We start from the raw sequence: 20,494 nt of genomic DNA, 5'->3' as shown, positions 1-20,494 counted from the left end.
ACCATATTTCATTATTTTGAGATATTAGTATTGTTATTATTGTGGTAGATAAGCTAATTACTTTTTTATCAAATATTGTGCTCCATCAAGTAATTTATGCAATTTTTATCTCAAGTTCAAATGATAGTTTCCAATGACTTCCAAAATTTAGAATCCTTCAAGTATTCTAGGTACAAATAAATCAATCAAATTTCTTTATATTCATAAATCATCTCAAATTTGAGCAATTTTTTGTCATTAGCATCAAGTTCAGCAATATAAGGTACAAAACAATTTACTATAATGTACATTTACACAATTATAGAGATTGGCAAATAAATTCTTCAGCTGTAATCAGATATTAGGGAAGAGAAAAGGGCTAAATATAATGAAACGTGAATTACTTTTGTTCACCACATTAATTAGAAAAAGGAAAACAAATTGTAGTAATGATTCATCCGATTCCAATTAATTTTACATCAAAGCCAACCTCTTACTGCCTATACAGTTTGACTAAATCTAATATACGAAAATAATCATAAAAAAGAGAGGACTCCTTACCCTCAAGGCCATCTCTGCTGACCCTGTTGCTTCCTGCCAGGTTGTTGCAGGGGCTTCCTCCGACCACCAGATCAAAATTTCCGATGGTACCGATGATCTGCTCGACTCTGGCAGCGTCAAACGATGTCACGTCGTCAAAATCAATAAGGCTACCCGTCTGGTTGGTTTGCTCCCACCAACTCCTCACTATGTCCCTGTTCGCCTTGGATTTCTCGATGGAGACGACGTTCTTCAGTTTGATCCCGAGCCGGTGGAGCGCCACCTCTGCTCCACCTATCCCGGAGAAGAGGGACAACACATTGACGCCGTGAGGGAACATATCCTTGAGCACCGACAAATGATAGGCCACAGTGTCGACCTATGCTCGAACCCAAAAGAATTTATCAAAACATGAAGAATCAGAAATCAAGGAGCAAACGAAAACTAAATTAGAAAGCATTGAATTCGAGATTGCTGACCTGGAAAGAGTTTCCCAGGGACTTGTATCTGTCAGTTCGGCTGATCCCACCGCCCCTTGTGTGGTTCTTTGGGAACCCCAATAGCATCTCCACCTCATCCGGCTCCAGAGGGGCAACTTTGTTCCGCCCCACCCACACCAAGTTCCACTTCCGACACTGCTCCATGACATAACGTTGGATGGCTTCCGGTGGGTCACCCTCTCCACTCCTCTCCAGCGCAGTGCGGATCCTCTCTGTCAGCTTCGCACTCGCTATAGCTGTCTGGATGCAGTTCATCTTGTCTCTTGGATCCCACGAAGGCCACCACCTTCTTGATAAAGGAAAAGCCTGCTGGATGGTAAAGGGTGGGAGAGGTACGAGGGGAAACCGGTTCTCGATGGGCAGATTGTGGATGTAGCCCCTCTTTCTTGCGCAGGCCGAGAAGAACTTCGAGTCGACGAACTCTGGCTCGATGTCATAGAGGAAGCGCGAGATGGTGTCCCAGACCCCCTTGGGGGTAAGGGCAACATTCTCATAGTAGAAGTATGGGGGGCCTCTTGCTTCTAGTGGCAGAGAACGATGAACACGCTCTGGCGGCTGCATGGAGGGAACGCCAAATCCAATCATTGGATTAGGCAAGCGAATCGTCTCCTCAATCACATTCTTCTTCATCTCAAAATGTTTCCTCTTCTTGCTTTTGCTGCCTCCACTAAGAATGTGCTTCGGCTGTGTAAATAGCAAAAAATGGTCAGCACAAGTCTCAAAGATCTGATTGATAGGTTTAAACATTAACCAAATGAAGAAGTTTACCTTGAGATCGTCTTCAGGCAAGTAGCAGTCCTCCTCTCTAGCCATTTGAGCAGCACCTATGATCTCAATCAAATCATCAACCGGGGCTTCTGGCCCTAAACAGTAGCAGCAAATAAATAGGGGTTAAAACCATATAACAATTACCATCCTATTTAAACCACACAAACAATTTCTGACTTCATAAGACACTCAAAACCGACCCTTGTAAGACATGGTACGTGTATAAATCAGCAATAATTACCACCCAAACTTAAGGAACAATATTCAGGAAAAAAAAGTATATTTCAGAAAAGGTTTAGCAGAAAAAGGAAATGAACACAGAATCATATTAATATCACAGAATGCACCCCAAAAATAAAGAAACAGGTAGCACGTTTGTGTACGTACATCTTTCCAAAGCAAGTTCCGCATCTTCCAGAGCATATCCCATGTCTGCTAAGTCCAGCAATTTTCTCTCTCTCTCTGACAACGATCCAGATGCTGCCAACGACAACAACATCTTGTGCTTCTCTGATTTATAACCATCATTTCCCTTCAAACGGTCCTACATGGCGAGGAGAAAAAAGGCACAAAATCATGAGAAATGTTAAATAAGTAAATATTGATGATTATAACTGAATGCAAGTATACAAAATAGACCACAGTTTATGGTCTTTTGATTTTAGACATAAAAGTATGATATATGCAAAAGAAAGAAACCAAAAACGACAAGTTCTGGCCAAAGAAGTTATGCAACAGACCTAAATAACAAATGCACTTAAGAGTTGCTTGAAATATTATCTCATGCAAAGGGATATAATGTGGAGTGTAAAAGGACTAGTAAAGCTTCACGTACTTCTAGTTCATCTTCGGACCAGCTGTCCATATCTGAAAGATCATTGAGAAAGTTCTCATTGTTACCAGAAGAGCATGGGTCAGAATTTGTGCTCAGCTGCTGTGGTGGGGACTCTTCAAGAGTCTGCAAAACCAATTATACATAACCAATGAATGGCAGTTGATTATAAATCCAGCCCACATGTTAGTAATATATGCACATCACTCACCGAGAATGTTAAGATCAAATTGAGTATTGAGTCAGGATCTCCTTCTCCTGCGTGACAGTCAATTAAAATTTTAGATAGTGACAATTATCTCAAAAACCTTAGTCACTTTATTAAATAGACTACTGTCAATACCATTTTCATCAATGGCTTTTAAGACCAATTTCTCTGCAAATCCCATTCCAACAAAATGACCAATCATGTTGGAACGGGCGGCATTTGATGAGCTTGCCTTCATACAAAACAAGAAGTTAATACAACAGAGGTAAAGCTGTAAATAATAGTTTCAGTAAGAGCTGGCGTTTAATACAGGAATGCAGCTTTACCTCCTCGTTGCCAACAATGGTTTCAGTACAAGTTGGGTTGGCCGATGCAACTGCTTCCACATTAGTTTCTGACTCGTCATCAGATGTCCAATCAATATCAGAAAAATTACCTTCAGATACATTTGCATCCTGAACATAAACATTAGGGACATAAATCTCGGAGTTATGTGTAGAAAATGTAAGAAAAGGGAGAAAAAGGTACCATTCTCCCCAAATTTTGTCAACAAAGACTCTCAACCTGTTCAATATATCAATTAACTGAAATAAGAACATCAATTTGAAATAAGCATTGATTCTTATATATTCAAATAGGTATTCAAAAGACAAAAGCTTCCCACAATATAACGTGTAAACAGCCAAACGACAATTCCTACAAAGCCAATATTTGATTATATACAAAAATTTCAAAAATAAAAATGAATAAAGAGCAAGCAGGATGAATGTGTGCACAAACATGAACATTAGAAACCAAACCTCCCTTGAACCCCTGAAAATCCTTCAACTCAACAAAGCCTTAGGTTATAACCCCTTAAGGAATAATACCACTGATCAGAAATCACCCAATTCAACAATCTCACCTTTTGCATGATCGTAATTCCATTACATGGTCATTCACAATGCGCCAGAAACAAAATTGCAAAAGAAAAAAGGGAGAAAGGCTGAAAGCTTACAAGGAATTCAGTTGTGAGCTCACTGAACCACTTCACTCCTGAACTCCCAACACCGACTCTGGACGACTGGACCCCTCTCCTTCAAACAAAAATCCAAACGACAGAAATCCCTCTGTGCAGGAAATTCAAAAACACAGTCAACAAGCAAGATAGACACAAACACACAATCAGGTCAGCTCAAAAGAAATACAATATCCGAAAATCACGATATCATTCAATGGAAGTAAGCCCATCAATTTCAACAAATCATTGAATCTTATGCATCCAAATAAGCACTCAGAAGACAAAAGCTCTACACAGTATCAATTATAAACAGACAATTGACAATTCCTACCTAGTATTTGATTATACACAAAAGTTTTGAAAAATAACAATGAATAAAAGCAATCAGGAGAGAATATCGACACAAAGATTAACATTATACCAAAGCTTACTTGAACCCCTAAAAATCCTTCATACTCCAACGGTTCCCTAAATTGTAAGTTGTAACCCCTTAATGAATAACAGTATAACACCACTGACGCCACTGACCGAAAATCACCCAATTCAACGATCTCACATTTTGCATGGTCAATTCCATCACAAAAATCAATCAGAATTCGCCAGAAACAAACACCACAAAGAAAAACGGTGTGAGGCCGAAAACTTACAAGGAATTCAGCCGTGAGCTCACCGTACAGCTTCAATCCCAAACGCCCTACGCCAGCTCTTAACTCCTCTTCTTCAAACAGAAATCCAAATGACAGAAATCACTCTGTGCAGGCAATTCAAAACGGAATCAGGTCAGCTCAAAACGAATACAACGGGCGAAAATCACAATGCGATTAAACAATTAAACGAGAAAAAAGGAAATGAATCGCAAATCGCCCTAATCGAACAGAAGCACCACCTGTAAAACCGAGAGTGAGAGAATTGAGCGCAGAGATTTGGGGAAGAATAAAATCACAAATTTAGAACATGAAAATATAATAGACAGAGAGAGAGAGAATAAGTTTGATTTTATGCATTCAAATAATTTGAAACTCACGCGCCAAATCAAAGCAAATAAATAAATCAATAAATATTAACATTGACAATTTAGGATTGAGATCTTATTTCTAAATTCTATATAGTACTAGTAATATGTTTTGATTACTTAGTTGGATAGTGATTAATTTTTATTTCTGTTTTTGAGTTAGAATAACAATTAGTATGTGCATTTTTTTTGGAATATCTCATTCAAAATGATACTAATTTTCTAAAAATTAATATTTCATTCTCTATAATTTACTTTATTTCCTAATTTATTTTTAACAATTCAACTCACGTAACAATACTACATAAATTCTATGTTAAAATAGTATTAGTGTGACTTTAAATGCACTCTCTTTATTGTTTGACCACTTCAAAATGAAGGGAATGGAGTGGAAAGGGAGTGCAAGTAGAATGAATTCTATACTCTCATATGTGGGTAAGTGTTTTTCTTGAAATTGCTGTAGTATAAAAGTGATTGATATTTTGTCAACCATAATAAAAGTTGGAAAGAAATTTCCAACTGTAAAAGTTTTTATATTCTTATTTTTAATTACAACTCATAGGCCATATTTTTCTTGAAATGGGTGAAAAGTAGAGGTAATGAATGACATTTTGTAATTTGCAATTAACTTCAATAAGGTGGTTTCTGATTGATTGAAGGAGAAGCGTGTTACATTGAATTATGTTTTGCATATGCTAACTTTCAAAAATAGAAATTTTGATTGAAAAAATTATCACACAACCAGTGGCTTAGCAATATGTTAAACGTAGCATATTGGTGGTACACAACACGCGATAGTGTTGAGCAATAGTTACTTTTTTATGTATAAAAAAAATGTGCATTTGAAATTGTAAATTTGTGTTTTTCATATATTGAAGTTTTAGTCCCTAACTATGTGTTTGATATCATATGAATATGATTATATAAACACTCACAGAAGGAGTATTTTTAAATGTTGCATATTCTTACAACCTTTTCTTTTAACAATTCAAATATAGTTAGAACACTAACTCCATTAATGGCCTTGTCTCCCTCTCATCACTTCATTGATATTCTTCTATCACTTTAATTAGGGCAAGGATAGATGTCACTCATAAATGAACACACAATTTCTGAGTCAAAATGGGATAAATTGAAAATAAAAAGAACTGCATAAGATGATAAGAAATAAAAAGATAAGACCTAGAGTAGAGGATAATGAGACAAGGTGAGATGTTACATAACTAGCAAGGAGTGTCAGCTTACACAAAACAAAAATTGGTCTTTTTCAACATATCAATAAACCTTAAGAAGCTACGGTGGGGAACTGCTTCCTAGCATGCTCGGGTACCAGTTTCGACAGCAACTCTAACGATGCTCCCTTTAGCTCTGAAAATGCAAGAGTCGGGGTCAGGAAAACAGAATTCAGTATGGATTAAGCGAGAGTGCAATAGAGGAGAGAGAAAGACCTGCAGGCTTAAAGTTAAAAAGTGGAGGCAGTGGACGGCCATTAGGAAGCCGGGTATTAGGATCGCGGAGTTCATCAAAGAACGGGTGGATGCAAGCTTCCAACTTGAAAAAAATAAAAATGCAAAGATATTCAGTTTATGTCACAGAAGTTCTTGTCATGTGGCTACTAAGACAAGTGTGGTCCTCTTAAAAGCACATAGTAACAACAAAAATGAAACCACGAAGCCAGACATGATGCATCAAAAGAATGGAACTCACAGCAGAGTATCGTAAGTTTGGGGAGTACTGAAGCAGCCTAGATACAAGATCCACAGCTTCAGGGGGAGTCCTTTTGTGAAAAATCTACAAAGAAAAGTATAATCAGCGATTCAGCATATAAAGAGCTAAAGTATTGGAGGCACGGTGATCAACAGATACGGTGTCCAACCTTGTGCCATGGATGAGCCTTGATTTGAGGAAACTTGAACTCCGTATAATTTGGGTTCATGCATTTTATTTCCTCACGAGTTGGTGTTCCAAGAACCTAGATGTAACCATACAAGTACCAAGTCAGTTCGAATTTAGTTATTTGGAAATCAGATGAAAGCAAAACAGAGTGCCCCAGGTGTTCGTCTAAAGTAATTAGGCATGCTTACCTTGATAATTTCTACTAGCTGGTCAACTCCACTCTCACCAGGAAAGAGCGGCTACCAAACACAATAAAAAGTGTGCAGAGAGAAGATTATGAGACAAATATATGTTATATGGGACTGTATGCTTTAGAATAGAAATGGTTTAGCTTATTAAGAACCTGGCCAAGAAGAAGTTCAGCAAGGACACACCCAACAGACCAAATGTCAATGGCACTGGTGTATTCAGTTGCCCCGAATATCAGTTCAGGTGCACGATAGTACCGGGAACAAATATATGATATATTAGGCTCGCCTTTCACCTGATACATGTGATGGAATACTTTAAGCTTTTTTCAGTGGATAAGAATACTCCCATGTTAAGGAAACATGAAAGACATCAATATTCATCACAAACAGGAAATTTTTTGGTTCAATGCTGACAACATTTTAATAAGAAAAGCGCAAACAAAACTGGTAGTTCAGTGTGGTATATAATTGAAACATCAATCACAATATCAGAGTTACAAGTGAAGCAAATACCAAAACTTTTGCACTTCCAAAATCACAGACTTTGAGCTGATGTGTATGGGGATTGACCTGTAATAGTAGATTGAATCAGTCAAATGACAGAATCTCAATTTGTTTAATTACTTAAGGAAATAAGTGCGTACCAAAAGGTTTTGAGGTTTAATGTCTCTGTGGCAAACTCCTATGCCATGAATATATGCCAAAGCTCTAAAAATCTGAGACGATAGAACTCATAAGACACTTTGAGACTGCAGCTAATGTTTATATCAAGGCATGAACAGTAAAAAGTTGGCTAACCTGATATGTATAAAGCTTGACGTATATAATAGGCATCCGCTGGTTTGCTTTGCTATAGTGTCTACCCACACGATAGACTGTCTCCGGCACATATTCGAGAACCAAATTCAGGTAGAGTTCATCTTTGTCAGTGGTTGAGAAGAAACAGTGCTTAAGAGATACAACATTTGGGTGATCCAGAAGGCGCATTGTTTGCAATTCGCGGTTTTTGTATCTTTTATCCTGCAAAACTTTCTTGATTGCAACTGTTTCACCTGCTTCGAGACATTTGGCCTGCAATTTTACAAGTACAGCTCTTAACATCTCTTTATTATCAAACCAGCACCAATGATGTATAATTGGAACACGTTATTCTAGTAGAAATCTACAACCCTTTTAGTTCAACTCAAAACTAAATCCACTCCACATCACTAACCGAATTTTCTTAAACCATCATAAACTATGTCACAAAAAACCCACAAATGAAAAAAATTCTTACCTGAAACACAATTCCAAAAGAACCCTGCCCTACAATGCGCTCAGCCATATAACTTATAGTCTGACAAGAGACGTAACAGAGAGGTCAGACAGCGTTAATCACTTTAATAAAACGAACTTTACAAGAAAATAAGGAAAACACCAAACAAAAGGCCAATATTCAGCCACAGTTTTCATTCATAGCACAATTACAGAAGATCATTAGTCATTAAAGTGATTTAGCTGATATTAACTTTAGATTTGACAAGAGAAAAGGCCGGCATAGTAAGAGCAAGAGTGTTTCACAACCCATTTAGTTATGTATAAACAGACACAAAAGCATCACGGGCATAGTAGCTCAGTATATCAGGATTCCATAAGATAAACCATCTGACCATAGTATAGCATTTAAGGCTCATAATTTGAATAAGCTCCATATCACATGACAATATACAGACAAATGAATCATACACTTGCATGGTTTCATTGGTTTGTCAAAAACACATAAAGGTGCAATCTGAGGCTATGTAGGAAGGTAACATAAGATCCTCCACGTGCAAAAAACTTTCTTCTACTTCTTTGTCCCTTTTCATTTTATCACTACAAATCGGAATACTCGAGACAAGATTCCTAAGTCCACCTAAATCAAGCTCATCATAGTTCTTGGAAAAAAAACTTCCAAGCAGACAGCTACAATTGCAATAAAACCCACAAACACCCAATCCTAGAAAGATTAAGTTACCCCACTTATCTCAAATCACCGGCATATACTATTACAAAGTAACCCGGACTTCCTAAACCGAAACACCAACTTCAAACCAAAAAAACCAAACATAATACCTGCTTAGGCTGACCATTTTTACCCCCAATCGTCGTCACAATTATGTGCCCCGTCTCAGTTCCATTTCCATCTACTACAGCAGCTTCCATTTCCTGCAACCAAAATCAAAATCACACCCAATATAAACATCAGCACCAATGCATCCAACATGAGAAAACAAACCTTTTCAACCTTCTCATCTTCGATCTTCATCTCGTTGATTTCCTCCGGGAGCTTATCCACAAGCATCGCATCACATTGCGGCTTATCAGCCGCTACACCACCCGAAGCCATGCCTCTAAACGCAAAGCATCGATAAGCTTACAAATCCAGCTCCAGCTTCAAACCCTAACAATAATCACATCATATTCCCCAAAAATCAGACACCACAGCATTATAATTAGCACCTTTCCTACAAAAATGACTTCGAAAGCAGGCGAATAGCGAAGCAAATAAAAGGAAAACATACCTACAGCTACCGATCATCCAAATCACCAAGCTGTGGATCAACACAGAGCTCGCAATCAATCAATCAACCAATCAAACTAGTGCGCACAAGAGATTTAAACAATACCACCGGAAAAGGATGAGCTTACATAGGGGTTAGAGCTGTCGCTTTCCACAAAAGCTTTGACTGGCTGAGACACACACACACACACACACACACACACACACACAGTCTCTCTCTCTCTAGAATCTCTCAGGTTGACTGATGTGTAAAAATCATGTGAAGTAACATTTGCTGTGACGGAATCCAAAGGATCTCATAAATTTAAATTCATAAAGAGTTTAGGAGTCCGGAGAGTTTAGATAGATGACACGTGTGTCTCTACTTGGTTGAACTAAATTGATTTCGATCATTTAATTCATTTCCATATCATTGTAGTCTTCTTTTTGTCCCTCTAAATAAAAGGATATTATAACAATGAGTAAATTTATGATTTAACATGAGGATCATATTATTATCTTAATTGTGTTATACTATGAAATATCAAAATTATTTTTATTAGATAATTTTATTGTGAGCATCTTGAAATAGTAAAATAAAAATAGTCACGTCTCTTCATATCGAAGTCGACTATAATTATTAAAACTAAGCTCATATCTCATAACACGAGTTTTGGAACAAGACGAAGAGCATTCTTCTTGTGCATTGCCAATCTCGGTCGAGCAATGAAATCAACGTCTTCTTCCTTGCTTCCTGTAGGAAATTCCTAATCAAATTTGTACACAACATTCGCGAGTGCAAGTTCGATTTTGGTCATTCCCATTCCAATCCCTAGGCACACCCTTCGACCGAATCCAAACGGGATCACCTCTGGATTTTGACCCCTCACGTCGATGGCCTTCGTCCCCAAGAATCTTTCGGGCAAGAACTCTTCCACGTCTTCCCACTTGGTCGGGTCTCTTGCAATAGCCTATGCATTGATATACACCATGGTCCCACCTTCAATCTCATAACCATTTATGATTTATGCTACATTTATTGGTCGTCTCTCTCGGTAGTAAAAGTGGATCATGTGGATACAGTCGTAGAGTCTCCTTCACAACTGCCCTCGGATATGGAAGTTTCTCTATGTCTTGCTCGTCGATGAGGTCTTTGTTTTCAACCTGTTTTCGTATATCCGCATGCAGTTTCTTCATCAATGAAGGCTTACTCATCAACGCTGTCATCGCCCACACTAAAGCAGCTGAAGTCCTGTTGTTGCCTCCAATTATTATACTCTGTGATTTTGTACATACCCTCTTAATATTCGAAACAACGATGATATTTCTAATTTTCGCTCCAACGAAATTGAATTTATTATTTAAATTTATCTAGTTTGGCTATTTTCTAATATATGGAGTAGTTGTTTTAGCTATCGTCTTTTTTTTGCCACATTTCCGGCCAACACGCCAGCTTCAATTTGAAAAAAAATTACTTTTGACAAAAATATCAAAAGTTTTTACCACAATTATCGCTTTGATGTGTTCAATTGTGAGATCAAACGGACGTCGTTTCATCTCTCATCATCCTCAGCAAAACATCAATCAAATCTCCATCCATTGATCCCTCCCTCTCCGGATTCATATGCTCTTCAATCAGTTATTCGCAGAAACAATCCATGTCTCGAAAAACCTTCTCCAGCTTTGCCGCCGCGCCGGAAAAATCTTCGATCCACCGCAGCCAAGGGAAGTAATCCCCCACGAAGAATCCCGCAAGCACAGCCTCCGCATCATGAACAAGTTCGAAAAAGGGGTTTTCCTTCTTCTTACACCTCTTCCCAAACGCAGCCATAGACACAACGTTGCTAACAAACGACATCATCGCCTCGCTCAAATCGACGACGGCGGAGGAGATCTCCGCCACCATCTCCGACGCTTCGTCGATGAGGATCGGGTGTAGCGACTGGAGCCGCTTGGCGCTGAAGAGATGGACGGTTGAGATCTTCCTCATCTCCTTCGAGGGTTCGTTGTAGGGCGAGAAGGCGAAGCCGAGGCCGTTGTAGGAGAGCTTCATGAAGGCGGTGAGGGAGGGGCGATTGGAGAAGGTGAGGTCGTGGGACCTCGCGATCTCCTTGACTGCGCTGGCCGAGGAGACGACGACGAGGGGGCGGAGCCCGAGGTTGAGGAACATGACGGGGCCGTAGCGGAGGGAGAGGCGGTGGAGGTGGGCGTGCAGGGAATGACGGTCGAGGCGGTGGAGGTTGCCGATGAGCAGGAGGCGCGGTGGGCCAGGGAACGGAGTTTAGTGTTTAGGGTTTTGGAGTAGAGAGTAATGAGGAGTATGGGAAGAGCTAAGAGGAAAATGGTTATTGGAGTCATTTTTAATTGGCTGTGGGGGAAGAGGTTGTGGTAAAGAAATATAATGGGTTTAAGCTTTTATATTGAGTGAAGAAAAATAGATTAATTGAAAGTTGATTAATTACATGGAAGGTTATGGTTTGTGATATTAATGGCAAGCATACCTACTATAACTAGTTTTTTGGTTGTGTGGTTTGTAGTGGGTTGGCCTAGTATGTAAGGATGTTCTATTCTCGATGTCCTAATAACGAGTAGTTATTTTAACTTAAGGGTTATAGTGTGTTGGCCTAGTATGAAAGGAAATTATATTTTGAATGTCCTAATATGGGGTGGTTACTTTAACTTAGAGTTATGATTGAGTGACATGAGATTTGTCTGATTTTAATTAAATAGTAAGAGGATCAATCCATGTTTTTGGGTATAGATCAATTTTAAATTTTTGGGTCAATTATCTCATCCTTCAAGGTGCCTACAAATCAGCACAGAAAATGGTCACTGGGTTACTTGTAGATACTCTTTGACCGCTTGTATTATGAAAATATTATGTAATAAATTATAATTAGTATTTACTACAAATATATACATATATACCCCAATTTTTGATTGATATATAAGCCTAAAAAATTGTTTTTACATAATAAAGGTTAAAATACAAATTTAAAAATTGGATATAAAGACCAATTCCATAAGTATTTAGCTATGAATATTTTGGATTTTCATATTCTAATTTTCAGATATTTCGGATCAACTCAAATTTATGTATTCTCTCAAATTTTGGATTTTTGGGTTGATTCCGAGGTAAGGATTCAGCTTGAAATATGAATGCTCACTCTAGATAGCCTTATCAATATCAGGTATTACTAGGGCACCACTCACAATATACTCCATAGTCCATAATTCATTATTTTTGTTTTCAATTTATAATGATTTTGATAAAAAAAAGTATTATTTTTAACATTAGGTCGTTATTTCGTCATTAATACTAGATCTCGCATGGTTTGCAATACTAGATCTCGCACATGCATATATGTAGGCTATATATGCATAGCTAGTAACTTAATCCTGTAGGCTGTAGCATTGCATTAATATTATGGCATTCATTATTAATACAAATAGACAATGGCGGATCCAGGAATTTATAACCGTGGGGTCGAACTAAAAACAATATAATATTTAAATAATTATTTCTAATAAAATATTAAAATATAAATAATCGCGCTTGAAAAAAATACCGAAAGCAATATCCAACATCTTTTTTCATACTATATTCAAGTCAAACATAGTCTTTATACAAACATCCTAAAACTTCTCATATCTTTTGAGTTTCTAGTTAGTTATTTTGAAAATCATGGTCTTTTGATTGACAAGGACCTTTGACTACATATTCTCTATGAATATGATCTCGAATGTTCACATAAAAACTATCAATAGAATCTCGTAATCTTAGATCAACCTTAATTTTTCTTTTATCAATTTTAATCTCGTCAAGATTGTTATCAACTACTCCATGATTTTTCAATTGTTGTGGTTTTTATTCAACATTAGAAGAATAGATAAAAACATGAGGTTTTTTTTTTATTTTTTTCCATTAACCTATAAGTTGTTGGTTTCTGGGATTACAAAGATAACTACCGGGCGTAATACAACCCAAAAGAAAGAAAAGGAAGAACTGAACTTAAAATTACAACGTATAATCGAAACTACTAAACCAGTGTGATTAGCCGAGTCGAGGAGGCCTCTTCCCGCAAGACGAGATACGCCCCGGTAGTGCTCTTCGGTTTGGCGTGTCGTCCCCAAAGGTAAAACGGCTACGTCTCTATTGATGCAGCACCGCAATCAGCAGAGCTCCGGCGAACTGGATGGAGGAGAGGGCAGAGCTTCGACAGAAAGACAATGCAGGGAGAGGGAGAGAGCTTATGCAGAGAATGCTTGTAGGTGTGTGTGTCCTAATGCAGTGGTATGGCTAGCCTATTTATAGGCCAACCACCATGCAGGGTCAACCAGCCATTGAAGGCTCATCATGGCAAAAACGTAACCGACGTCGGTTACAGGCGTGTGGCTGTAATGTGCCACCCGTGTGTGGAGCGTGTGGATTTCTCACGTGGCAACCGTGACTGTGCCTCGCTTGACGACGTGTCAAGCCACTTGGATTGCTGACTCGGCGGTGGTCCAAAAAGAATAGTTTGGGCCAAGCACCAAGCCCAAAGACCACCCAAAGACCAATTGCCAAGATCCAAGTCCAAGTCCAAGTCCAAGTCCAAGTCCAAGTCCAAGATCGAGATCGAGATCGAGATCGGGATCGGGATCGGGCTCGGGATCGGGATCGGGCTCGGGCTCGGGCCCGGGCTCGGGCGGGCGGGCGGCGGCGGCGCGCGCGTGTGCGCGCGTGTGCGCGCGTGTGGGCTCTTTCACCCATCTTGGTCCACTATAATTATTAAGTAACATAAAGTCACTTAATTTATACACATTAAAGATGTGTTAATCCTCCAATGTGGGATAATTAATACTAGTTAATTATTCCCTAAGCTCCATCTCCAAGCTTTAATTAAAAGCTAATTATGCCCAACTTTAATCCACTATTTCTCACTCACCGGAAATCGGATTTGAGAAAGTGAATATACTACATTTACCTACGTAAAATGTAGATCGACGCTATGTCATTTAATTTCACAAAATTAAATGTCTCGTCACATTTATTATTTGGTCAAAATCCATTGACCGGGCATATTTAATCCATGATTTTTACAATCCCCCACATGAGTGGAAATAGCCGAATGCATATGCATGCAGACACAAGCTCAACCCTCGCGAGGTATATAAGCATAAGGATAGGTAGTTGTTGACTTTGAACCCTCCATAGTCGACACCATCGGATACACAGGCGGCTTAGTAGCGCGATGCTTTGAACTAATCCCCCACGGCGTGCACCGAGACAATGGTGTTAACACTTAAACACCTCAACCTCATCCGTTCTCACGTTTTGTGTCCATTGCGGTCTTGGACACCACTTTGGATTCATAAGTGCGTTTTTTTTTATGAAGCGACCACACTTCGCACTTACATAGGTGATTCTTAGTCAAGTACCTTGCCATACTTGGTCTCTTTGAGAATTCCATCTCTTTGAGATCCTTAAGAACCATTAAAAGTCATAGACTTAGCCTTTACCACGAGGCAAGTTCTCCAACACTCTATTGCTCTCTAGGGAATAGATATAGTTTGAGTGTTTTTCCATGAACTCTCATAGCTTAGTTGTCCCTTTGAACCAAGTTCTTGGGATCTCCAGTCATCATGGTTGGGTTACCACTATGACAATTCTTTAGTTTGTGGATTTCAAACCCATTCCCTCTAGCAACTTATTCATTTGATCACGGTTTAACCCTTTGGTTAGCGGATCCGCTAGATTATCTATTGACTTCACATAGTCAATTGTAATCACCCCTGTTGTGATCAAATGTCTCACGGTGTTATGTCGTCGACGTATATGTCGAGACTTACCGTTATAGAAACCATTGTTTGCCCTTCCAATAGCCGCTTGGCTATCGCAGTGAATCAGCACTGGTGGCACTGGCTTAGACCAACATGGAATGTCTTCAAGGAAGTTCTTAAGCCACTCGGCTTCCTCACCAGCCTTATCCAAGGCAATGAACTCCGATTCCATTGTTGATCGGGCTATACAGGTCTGTTTTGTGGATTTCCACGATACAGCACCACCCCCAATAGTAAAGACATATCCACTTGTTGAAAGTGAGTCTCTATTATCGGATATCCAATTGGCATCACAGTACCCTTCAAGTACCGGGGGGTATCTCGAGAAGTGTAGCCCAAGATTTTGAGTGTGTTTTAAATATCTCAAAACCCTCACAAGAGCTCTCCAATGCTCTTTGCTTGGATTGCTCGTGTAACGACTTAACTTGTTCACGGCACAAGCAATGTCAGGTCGAGTGCAATTAGTCAAGTACATAATGCACCCGATGACCCGTGCATACTCTTCTTGTGCAACGGGCTCGCCTTTGTTTTTGCTCAAGTGAACGTCGAGTTCAATTGGAGTCTTAACCGGCGCGCCATCATAGGCTTTGAATTTATTCAATATCTTCTCAACATAATGTGATTGTGTTAAGATGATTCCATCATTCGTTCTTAGAATCTTCATTCCAAGAATTACATCGGCTAGACCCATGTCTTTCATGTCAAAGTTTCTCTTTAACATGGCCTTTGTATCGTTAATTACTTGAGTGTTGCTACCCAAGATTAACATATCATCAACGTAGAGACACACTATAACATGACCGTTATTAGTGCTCTTGATGTAGACACATTTGTCGCACTCGTTGATTTTAAACCCATTTGATAACATCACATTATCAAACTTCAAGTGCCATTGCAATGGCGCTTGTTTCAATCCATATAGGGATTTCACGAGCTTGCATACCTTTTTCTCTTGTCCAGGTACTACAAACCCTTCGGGTTGTTCCATATAGATTTCATCTTCTAGTTCACCATTCAGAAACGCGGTCTTTACATCCATTTGATGAATCTCGAGATTGTGCAATGCAGCAATAGCGAGAAGCACCCGGATAGATGTAATCCTTGTTACAGGTGAATAGGTATCGAAGAAGTCATGTCCTTCTTTTTGTTTAAAACCCTTTACTACTAATCGGGCTTTATACTTATCAACTGTTCCATCGGCCTTAAACTTTCTTTTAAGAACCCATTTGCATCCTAAAGGTTTAGCACCTTCGGGCAAATCAACCAACACCCATGTGTGGTTTAGCAAAATTGAATCAATTTCGCTTTGAACAGCTTCTCTCCAATGCAGCCCGTCTGGGCCAGCAAAGGCTACTTTTATCGATGTTGGTTCTTCATCCAACATGAAAGCAATGTAGTCAGGACCAAAAGTTTTTGGTGTTCTGACTCTATTACCACGTCTTAGTACTGTATCTTTTGGATCGGGCCTTGCACGCTTGCGCGATTCAGGTTCCGCATCTGTTGATTTAGAACTAGTGGCTTCTTCTTCCACTTGTTTAGAACTAGTGGCTTCTTCAATTCTTGTCTCAGAATTGGTTGATACCTTTTCCTTATCTTTGCAGGGAAAGGTATTTTCGAGAAATACAGCATTCCTCGACTCAATTGTTGTTCCTACTGTGATAGTCGATATTTCAGACTTGTGAACAACAAATCGATATGCACTACTGTTAAGTGCATATCCAATGAAGATGCAATCAATCGTCTTAGGTCCGATTGTAACTTCTTTGGGCGGAGGAACCATCACCTTTGCCAAACACCCCCACACTTTGAGGTATTTGTAGGATGGCTTCCTTCCCTTCCACAACTCATAAGGAGTAACATCTTTTCCTTTGAGAGGGATTTTATTCAAGATATAGTTTGCTGTCAAAACAGCTTCCCCCCACATGTTATGTGGTAATCCTGAACTGAGTAGCAGTGCATTCATCATCTCTTTTAGAGTTCGATTCTTGCGTTCTGCAACACCATTAGATTGTGGTGAATATGGAGCAGTTGTTTGATGAATTATACCACTTGCGTTGCATAACTCCTCAAACGGGGCTACATATTCGCCTCCTCTATCGCTTCGAATCATTTTGATTTTACAACCAAGTTGATTCTCAACTTCGTTCTTATAATTTTTGAACGCCTCTATTGCTTCATCTTTGCTTTTTAAAAGATAAATGTAGCAATATCTTGTGCAATCATCTATGAAAGTGATAAAGTACTTTTTACCACCTCTAGTTTGCACCATCTTTAAATCACATACATCCGTGTGAATTAATTCAAGGGGTTTTGTGCTTCGTTCAACCGAGTGAAACGGCAACTTAGTCATTTTTGCTTCAAGACAAATTTCACATTTATCTTGGATATCCAATTCATTAGCCTTTAGTCAATCTAAATTTACTAATCTTTTAATGGCTTTTGAATTTACATGTCCCAATCTACAATGCCACAAATTTGAAGACTCAATCAAATAAGAGGAAGTAGATGCTTTATTCTTATTGGCCAATGGCTTCGCAACACTTCGAGTTGCTACACTAAGCTTGAAAAGCCCATCGGTTACATAACCTTTTCCGATGGATTTTCCAAACTTATACAAGACAAACCTATCGGACTCAAATACAAGTTTAAACCCTTTATTAACTAGTATTGATCCTGACACTAGGTTCTTGCGGATGTCCGGGACATGCAGCACATCCTTCAAAGTGATAGTTAGGCCAGACGTCATCATGAGAATCACGTTGCCAACGCCGAGGACTTCTGACGATGCTTGATTCCCCATGTTGATCTTCCTCCCTTCAACAGCAGTGTAGGAGGCAAACTTGCTCCTGTCGGAGCAAACATGAGCAGTAGCGCCGGTGTCGATGTACCAGCCTCCCTTGTTATCAACAAGGTTAACCTCTTCAGTGACCACTGCAATGAGGTCATTCTCATCCCAGTCCTTGAACTCCTTCTCAACGACGTGGGCTGCCGGCTTCTTCTTCTTGCTGCGGCAGTCTTTAGCAAAGTGGCCTTGTTTGCCACACTTGTAGCAGTCGCCTTCAAACTTCTTTGAAGGCTGCTTTCCCTTCCCTTTGTCGTTTGGACGGTTTGGGCGAGGGCGTTTGTTGGAGGGACCGCCCCGCTCCAACAGGTTGGCTTTGGCTTCATTTGGGGTGAAGCCTTTAGCCTTCTGATCACTTTTGCGCACGTCGGCCTCAATGCGCAACTTCACGATCAAGTCTTCAAGGGTCATCTGCTTTCGCTTGTGCTTGAGATAACTCTTGAAGTCCTTCCAACTTGGAGGGAGCTTGTCAATGATCGTGCACCTTAGGAATTTATCGGGCAAGGTCATCCCTTCAGCCACTAATGAGTGGATGATCATTTGGAGCTCTTGGACTTGCTCCATGACGGGTCGAGAGTCGACCATTTTGTAGTCTATAAACTTGGATGCTACAACTTGTTCCGTCCCAGCAGCATTATCTATGCTATACTTCTTTTCTAGGTTTTCCCACATTTGTTTAGATGTGGTTACATTGGAGTATACATTGTACAAACTATCATCTAAAGCACTTAGAATGAAATTTTTACAAAGGTAATCTCCTTTCCTCCAAGCTTCATAATCTGCCATGACTTCGAGCCTAGTCTCTTGGTCGCTTGGTGCGGGCGGCTCGTTCTCCGTGAGGAAGTTGGCGACGCCCAATGTTGTCAAGTAGAACAACATCTTCTGGTACCACCGCTTGAAGTCAGATCCTCCAAACTTTGGTAGTTTCTCGGCAGGTGGCATCATTCTTGGTGCCAAAGGTGCCGCAGTTGGTCCTTGGAAGGAACCAATTCCGTTGCCCCCGAAGGAGCCAACAACATGGTTGGGCATAGAGCCCCCACCATTCATGTTGGGCATAGAGCCCGCCATGGTCGTACCAGCCCGGAAGGGACTAGCACCCGCATGAGACCCGAAGGTCCCAGCATTCGTGTGAGACCCGAAGGCCCCAGCACTCGATCCGTTAAAGGACCCGAAGGAACCACTAAAAGTGGAACCAACCGAACCACCAAAGGTGGAACCAGTGGACGCCCCGAAGGGGTTGTCCCAAACCCAAGGGACGGTGGATGAGGCAGCTGGGAAGCCGGGAGTTGGCATCATCGAGGGAGCCGATGAAGTGTTGACCGGTCCAGTGGTCGCCATGGTGGAGGGAATGGCGGCGGCGGTGGTGGCAGCGGCGGTGTTGGAGTCGGTAGACATCTCCAGCAAAGGTGTTTAATATTTCGAAAGTTTTAGTTCAGTTTAGAAGTCCAAATTCCTTCAAAGGCAAGTTATCTCGTCTTGCGATTGTTGGTTTCTGGGATTACAAAGATAACTACCGGGCGTAATACAACCCAAAAGAAAGAAAAGGAAGAACTGAACTTAAAATTACAACGTATAATCGAAACTACTAAACCAGTGTGATTAGCCGAGTCGAGGAGGCCTCTTCCCGCAAGACGAGATACGCCCCGGTAGTGCTCTTCGGTTTGGCGTGTCGTCCCCAAAGGTAAAACGGCTACGTCTCTATTGATGCAGCACCGCAATCAGCAGAGCTCCGGCGAACTGGATGGAGGAGAGGGCAGAGCTTCGACAGAAAAACTATGCAGGGAGAGGGAGAGAGCTTATGATGCAGAATGCTTTTTGAATTGTGTGTCCTAATGCAGTGGTATGGCTAGCCTATTTATAGGCCAACCACCATGCAGGGTCAACCAGCCATTGAAGGCTCATCATGGCAAAAACGTAACCGACGTCGGTTACAGGCGTGTGGCTGTAATGTGCCACCCGTGTGTGGAGCGTGTGGATTTCTCACGTGGCAACCGTGACTGTGCCTCGCTTGACGACGTGTCAAGCCACTTGGATTGCTGACTCGGCGGTGGTCCAAAAAGAATAGTTTGGGCCAAGCACCAAGCCCAAAGACCACCCAATTGCCAATTGCCAATTGCCAAGATCCAAGTCCAAGTCCAAGTCCAAGTCCAAGTCCAAGTCCAAGTCCAAGTCCAAGTCCAAGTCCAAGATCGAGATCGGGATCGGGCTCGGGCTCGGGCTCGGGCTCGGGCTCGGGCTCGGGCCCGGGCCCGCGGCCCGCGCCCGCGACCACGAGCACGAGCACGTGCACGGGCGGGCGGGGGGGCGGCGGCGGCGGCGCGCGCGTGTGCGCGCGTGTGGGCTCTTTCACCCATCTTGGTCCACTATAATTATTAAGTAACA

General features: G+C 40.6%; 2 protein-coding genes and 1 pseudogene across 6 annotated transcripts; all 3 read right to left on the bottom strand.

Annotated features, from left to right (window-relative positions):
- Positions 1-340: 340 nt before the first annotated feature.
- Positions 341-4,824, bottom strand: LOC121779374 (DNA (cytosine-5)-methyltransferase DRM2-like). Of its 4 annotated transcripts, none has more exons than XM_042176711.1 (12): positions 4,714-4,824; positions 4,249-4,578; positions 3,825-3,936; positions 3,356-3,391; positions 3,154-3,282; positions 2,963-3,059; positions 2,831-2,877; positions 2,623-2,745; positions 2,175-2,331; positions 1,788-1,882; positions 999-1,703; positions 341-898 (listed from the first exon to the last, which is right to left on the bottom strand). In XM_042176711.1, exons 4-12 carry the CDS (start codon positions 3,356-3,358, stop codon positions 473-475), a joined length of 1,782 nt encoding a protein of 593 aa, XP_042032645.1. In that variant the 5' UTR covers positions 3,359-3,391; positions 3,825-3,936; positions 4,249-4,578; positions 4,714-4,824; the 3' UTR covers positions 341-472. The 4 variants fall into 4 exon arrangements, with proteins under 4 accessions (XP_042032645.1, XP_042032646.1, XP_042032647.1 ...); XM_042176712.1 differs by having other exon boundaries at positions 4,259-4,578; XM_042176713.1 differs by having other exon boundaries at positions 3,356-3,411; positions 4,475-4,578.
- Positions 4,825-5,997: 1,173 nt separating this feature from the next.
- On the bottom strand, positions 5,998-9,735 carry LOC121779926 (shaggy-related protein kinase epsilon). Of its 2 annotated transcripts, none has more exons than XM_042177401.1 (14): positions 9,597-9,735; positions 9,470-9,499; positions 9,184-9,348; positions 9,021-9,113; positions 8,203-8,262; positions 7,725-7,997; positions 7,571-7,642; positions 7,440-7,496; positions 7,079-7,219; positions 6,924-6,974; positions 6,716-6,811; positions 6,547-6,630; positions 6,288-6,390; positions 5,998-6,207 (listed from the first exon to the last, which is right to left on the bottom strand). In XM_042177401.1, exons 3-14 carry the CDS (start codon positions 9,292-9,294, stop codon positions 6,125-6,127), a joined length of 1,224 nt encoding a protein of 407 aa, XP_042033335.1. In that variant the 5' UTR covers positions 9,295-9,348; positions 9,470-9,499; positions 9,597-9,735; the 3' UTR covers positions 5,998-6,124. The 2 variants fall into 2 exon arrangements, with proteins under 2 accessions (XP_042033335.1, XP_042033336.1); XM_042177402.1 differs by having other exon boundaries at positions 9,193-9,348.
- A 371-nt stretch (positions 9,736-10,106) lies between these two features.
- LOC121779263 lies at positions 10,107-11,805 on the bottom strand (annotated as a pseudogene).
- Positions 11,806-20,494: the final 8,689 nt, after the last annotated feature.

The sequence above is a fragment of the Salvia splendens genome, chromosome 19 (genome assembly GCF_004379255.2).
Source record: "Salvia splendens isolate huo1 chromosome 19, SspV2, whole genome shotgun sequence".
Taxonomy (NCBI): Eukaryota; Viridiplantae; Streptophyta; class Magnoliopsida; order Lamiales; family Lamiaceae; genus Salvia; species Salvia splendens.
The sequence above is the reverse complement of the archived record's forward strand: the minus strand, read 5'-3'. Positions and strand labels throughout refer to the sequence as shown.

Coding starts and splice junctions, on each gene's coding strand:
- LOC121779374 (XM_042176711.1), bottom strand. Junction 2,332..2,622: donor GGTCCGAAGATGAACTAGAA/GTACGTGAAGCT, acceptor CTCGCCATGTAG/GACCGTTTGAAGGGAAATGA. Junction 1,704..1,787: donor TGCCTGAAGACGATCTCAAG/GTAAACTTCTTC, acceptor CTATTTACACAG/CCGAAGCACATTCTTAGTGG.
- LOC121779926 (XM_042177401.1), bottom strand. CDS start 9,294: ATGGCTTCGGGTGGTGTAGCGGCTGATAAGCCGCAATGTGATGCGATG. Junction 9,114..9,183: donor AAGATGAGAAGGTTGAAAAG/GTTTGTTTTCTC, acceptor TTTTGGTTGCAG/GAAATGGAAGCTGCTGTAGT. Junction 6,975..7,078: donor CTGAACTTCTTCTTGGCCAG/GTTCTTAATAAG, acceptor TGTGTTTGGTAG/CCGCTCTTTCCTGGTGAGAG.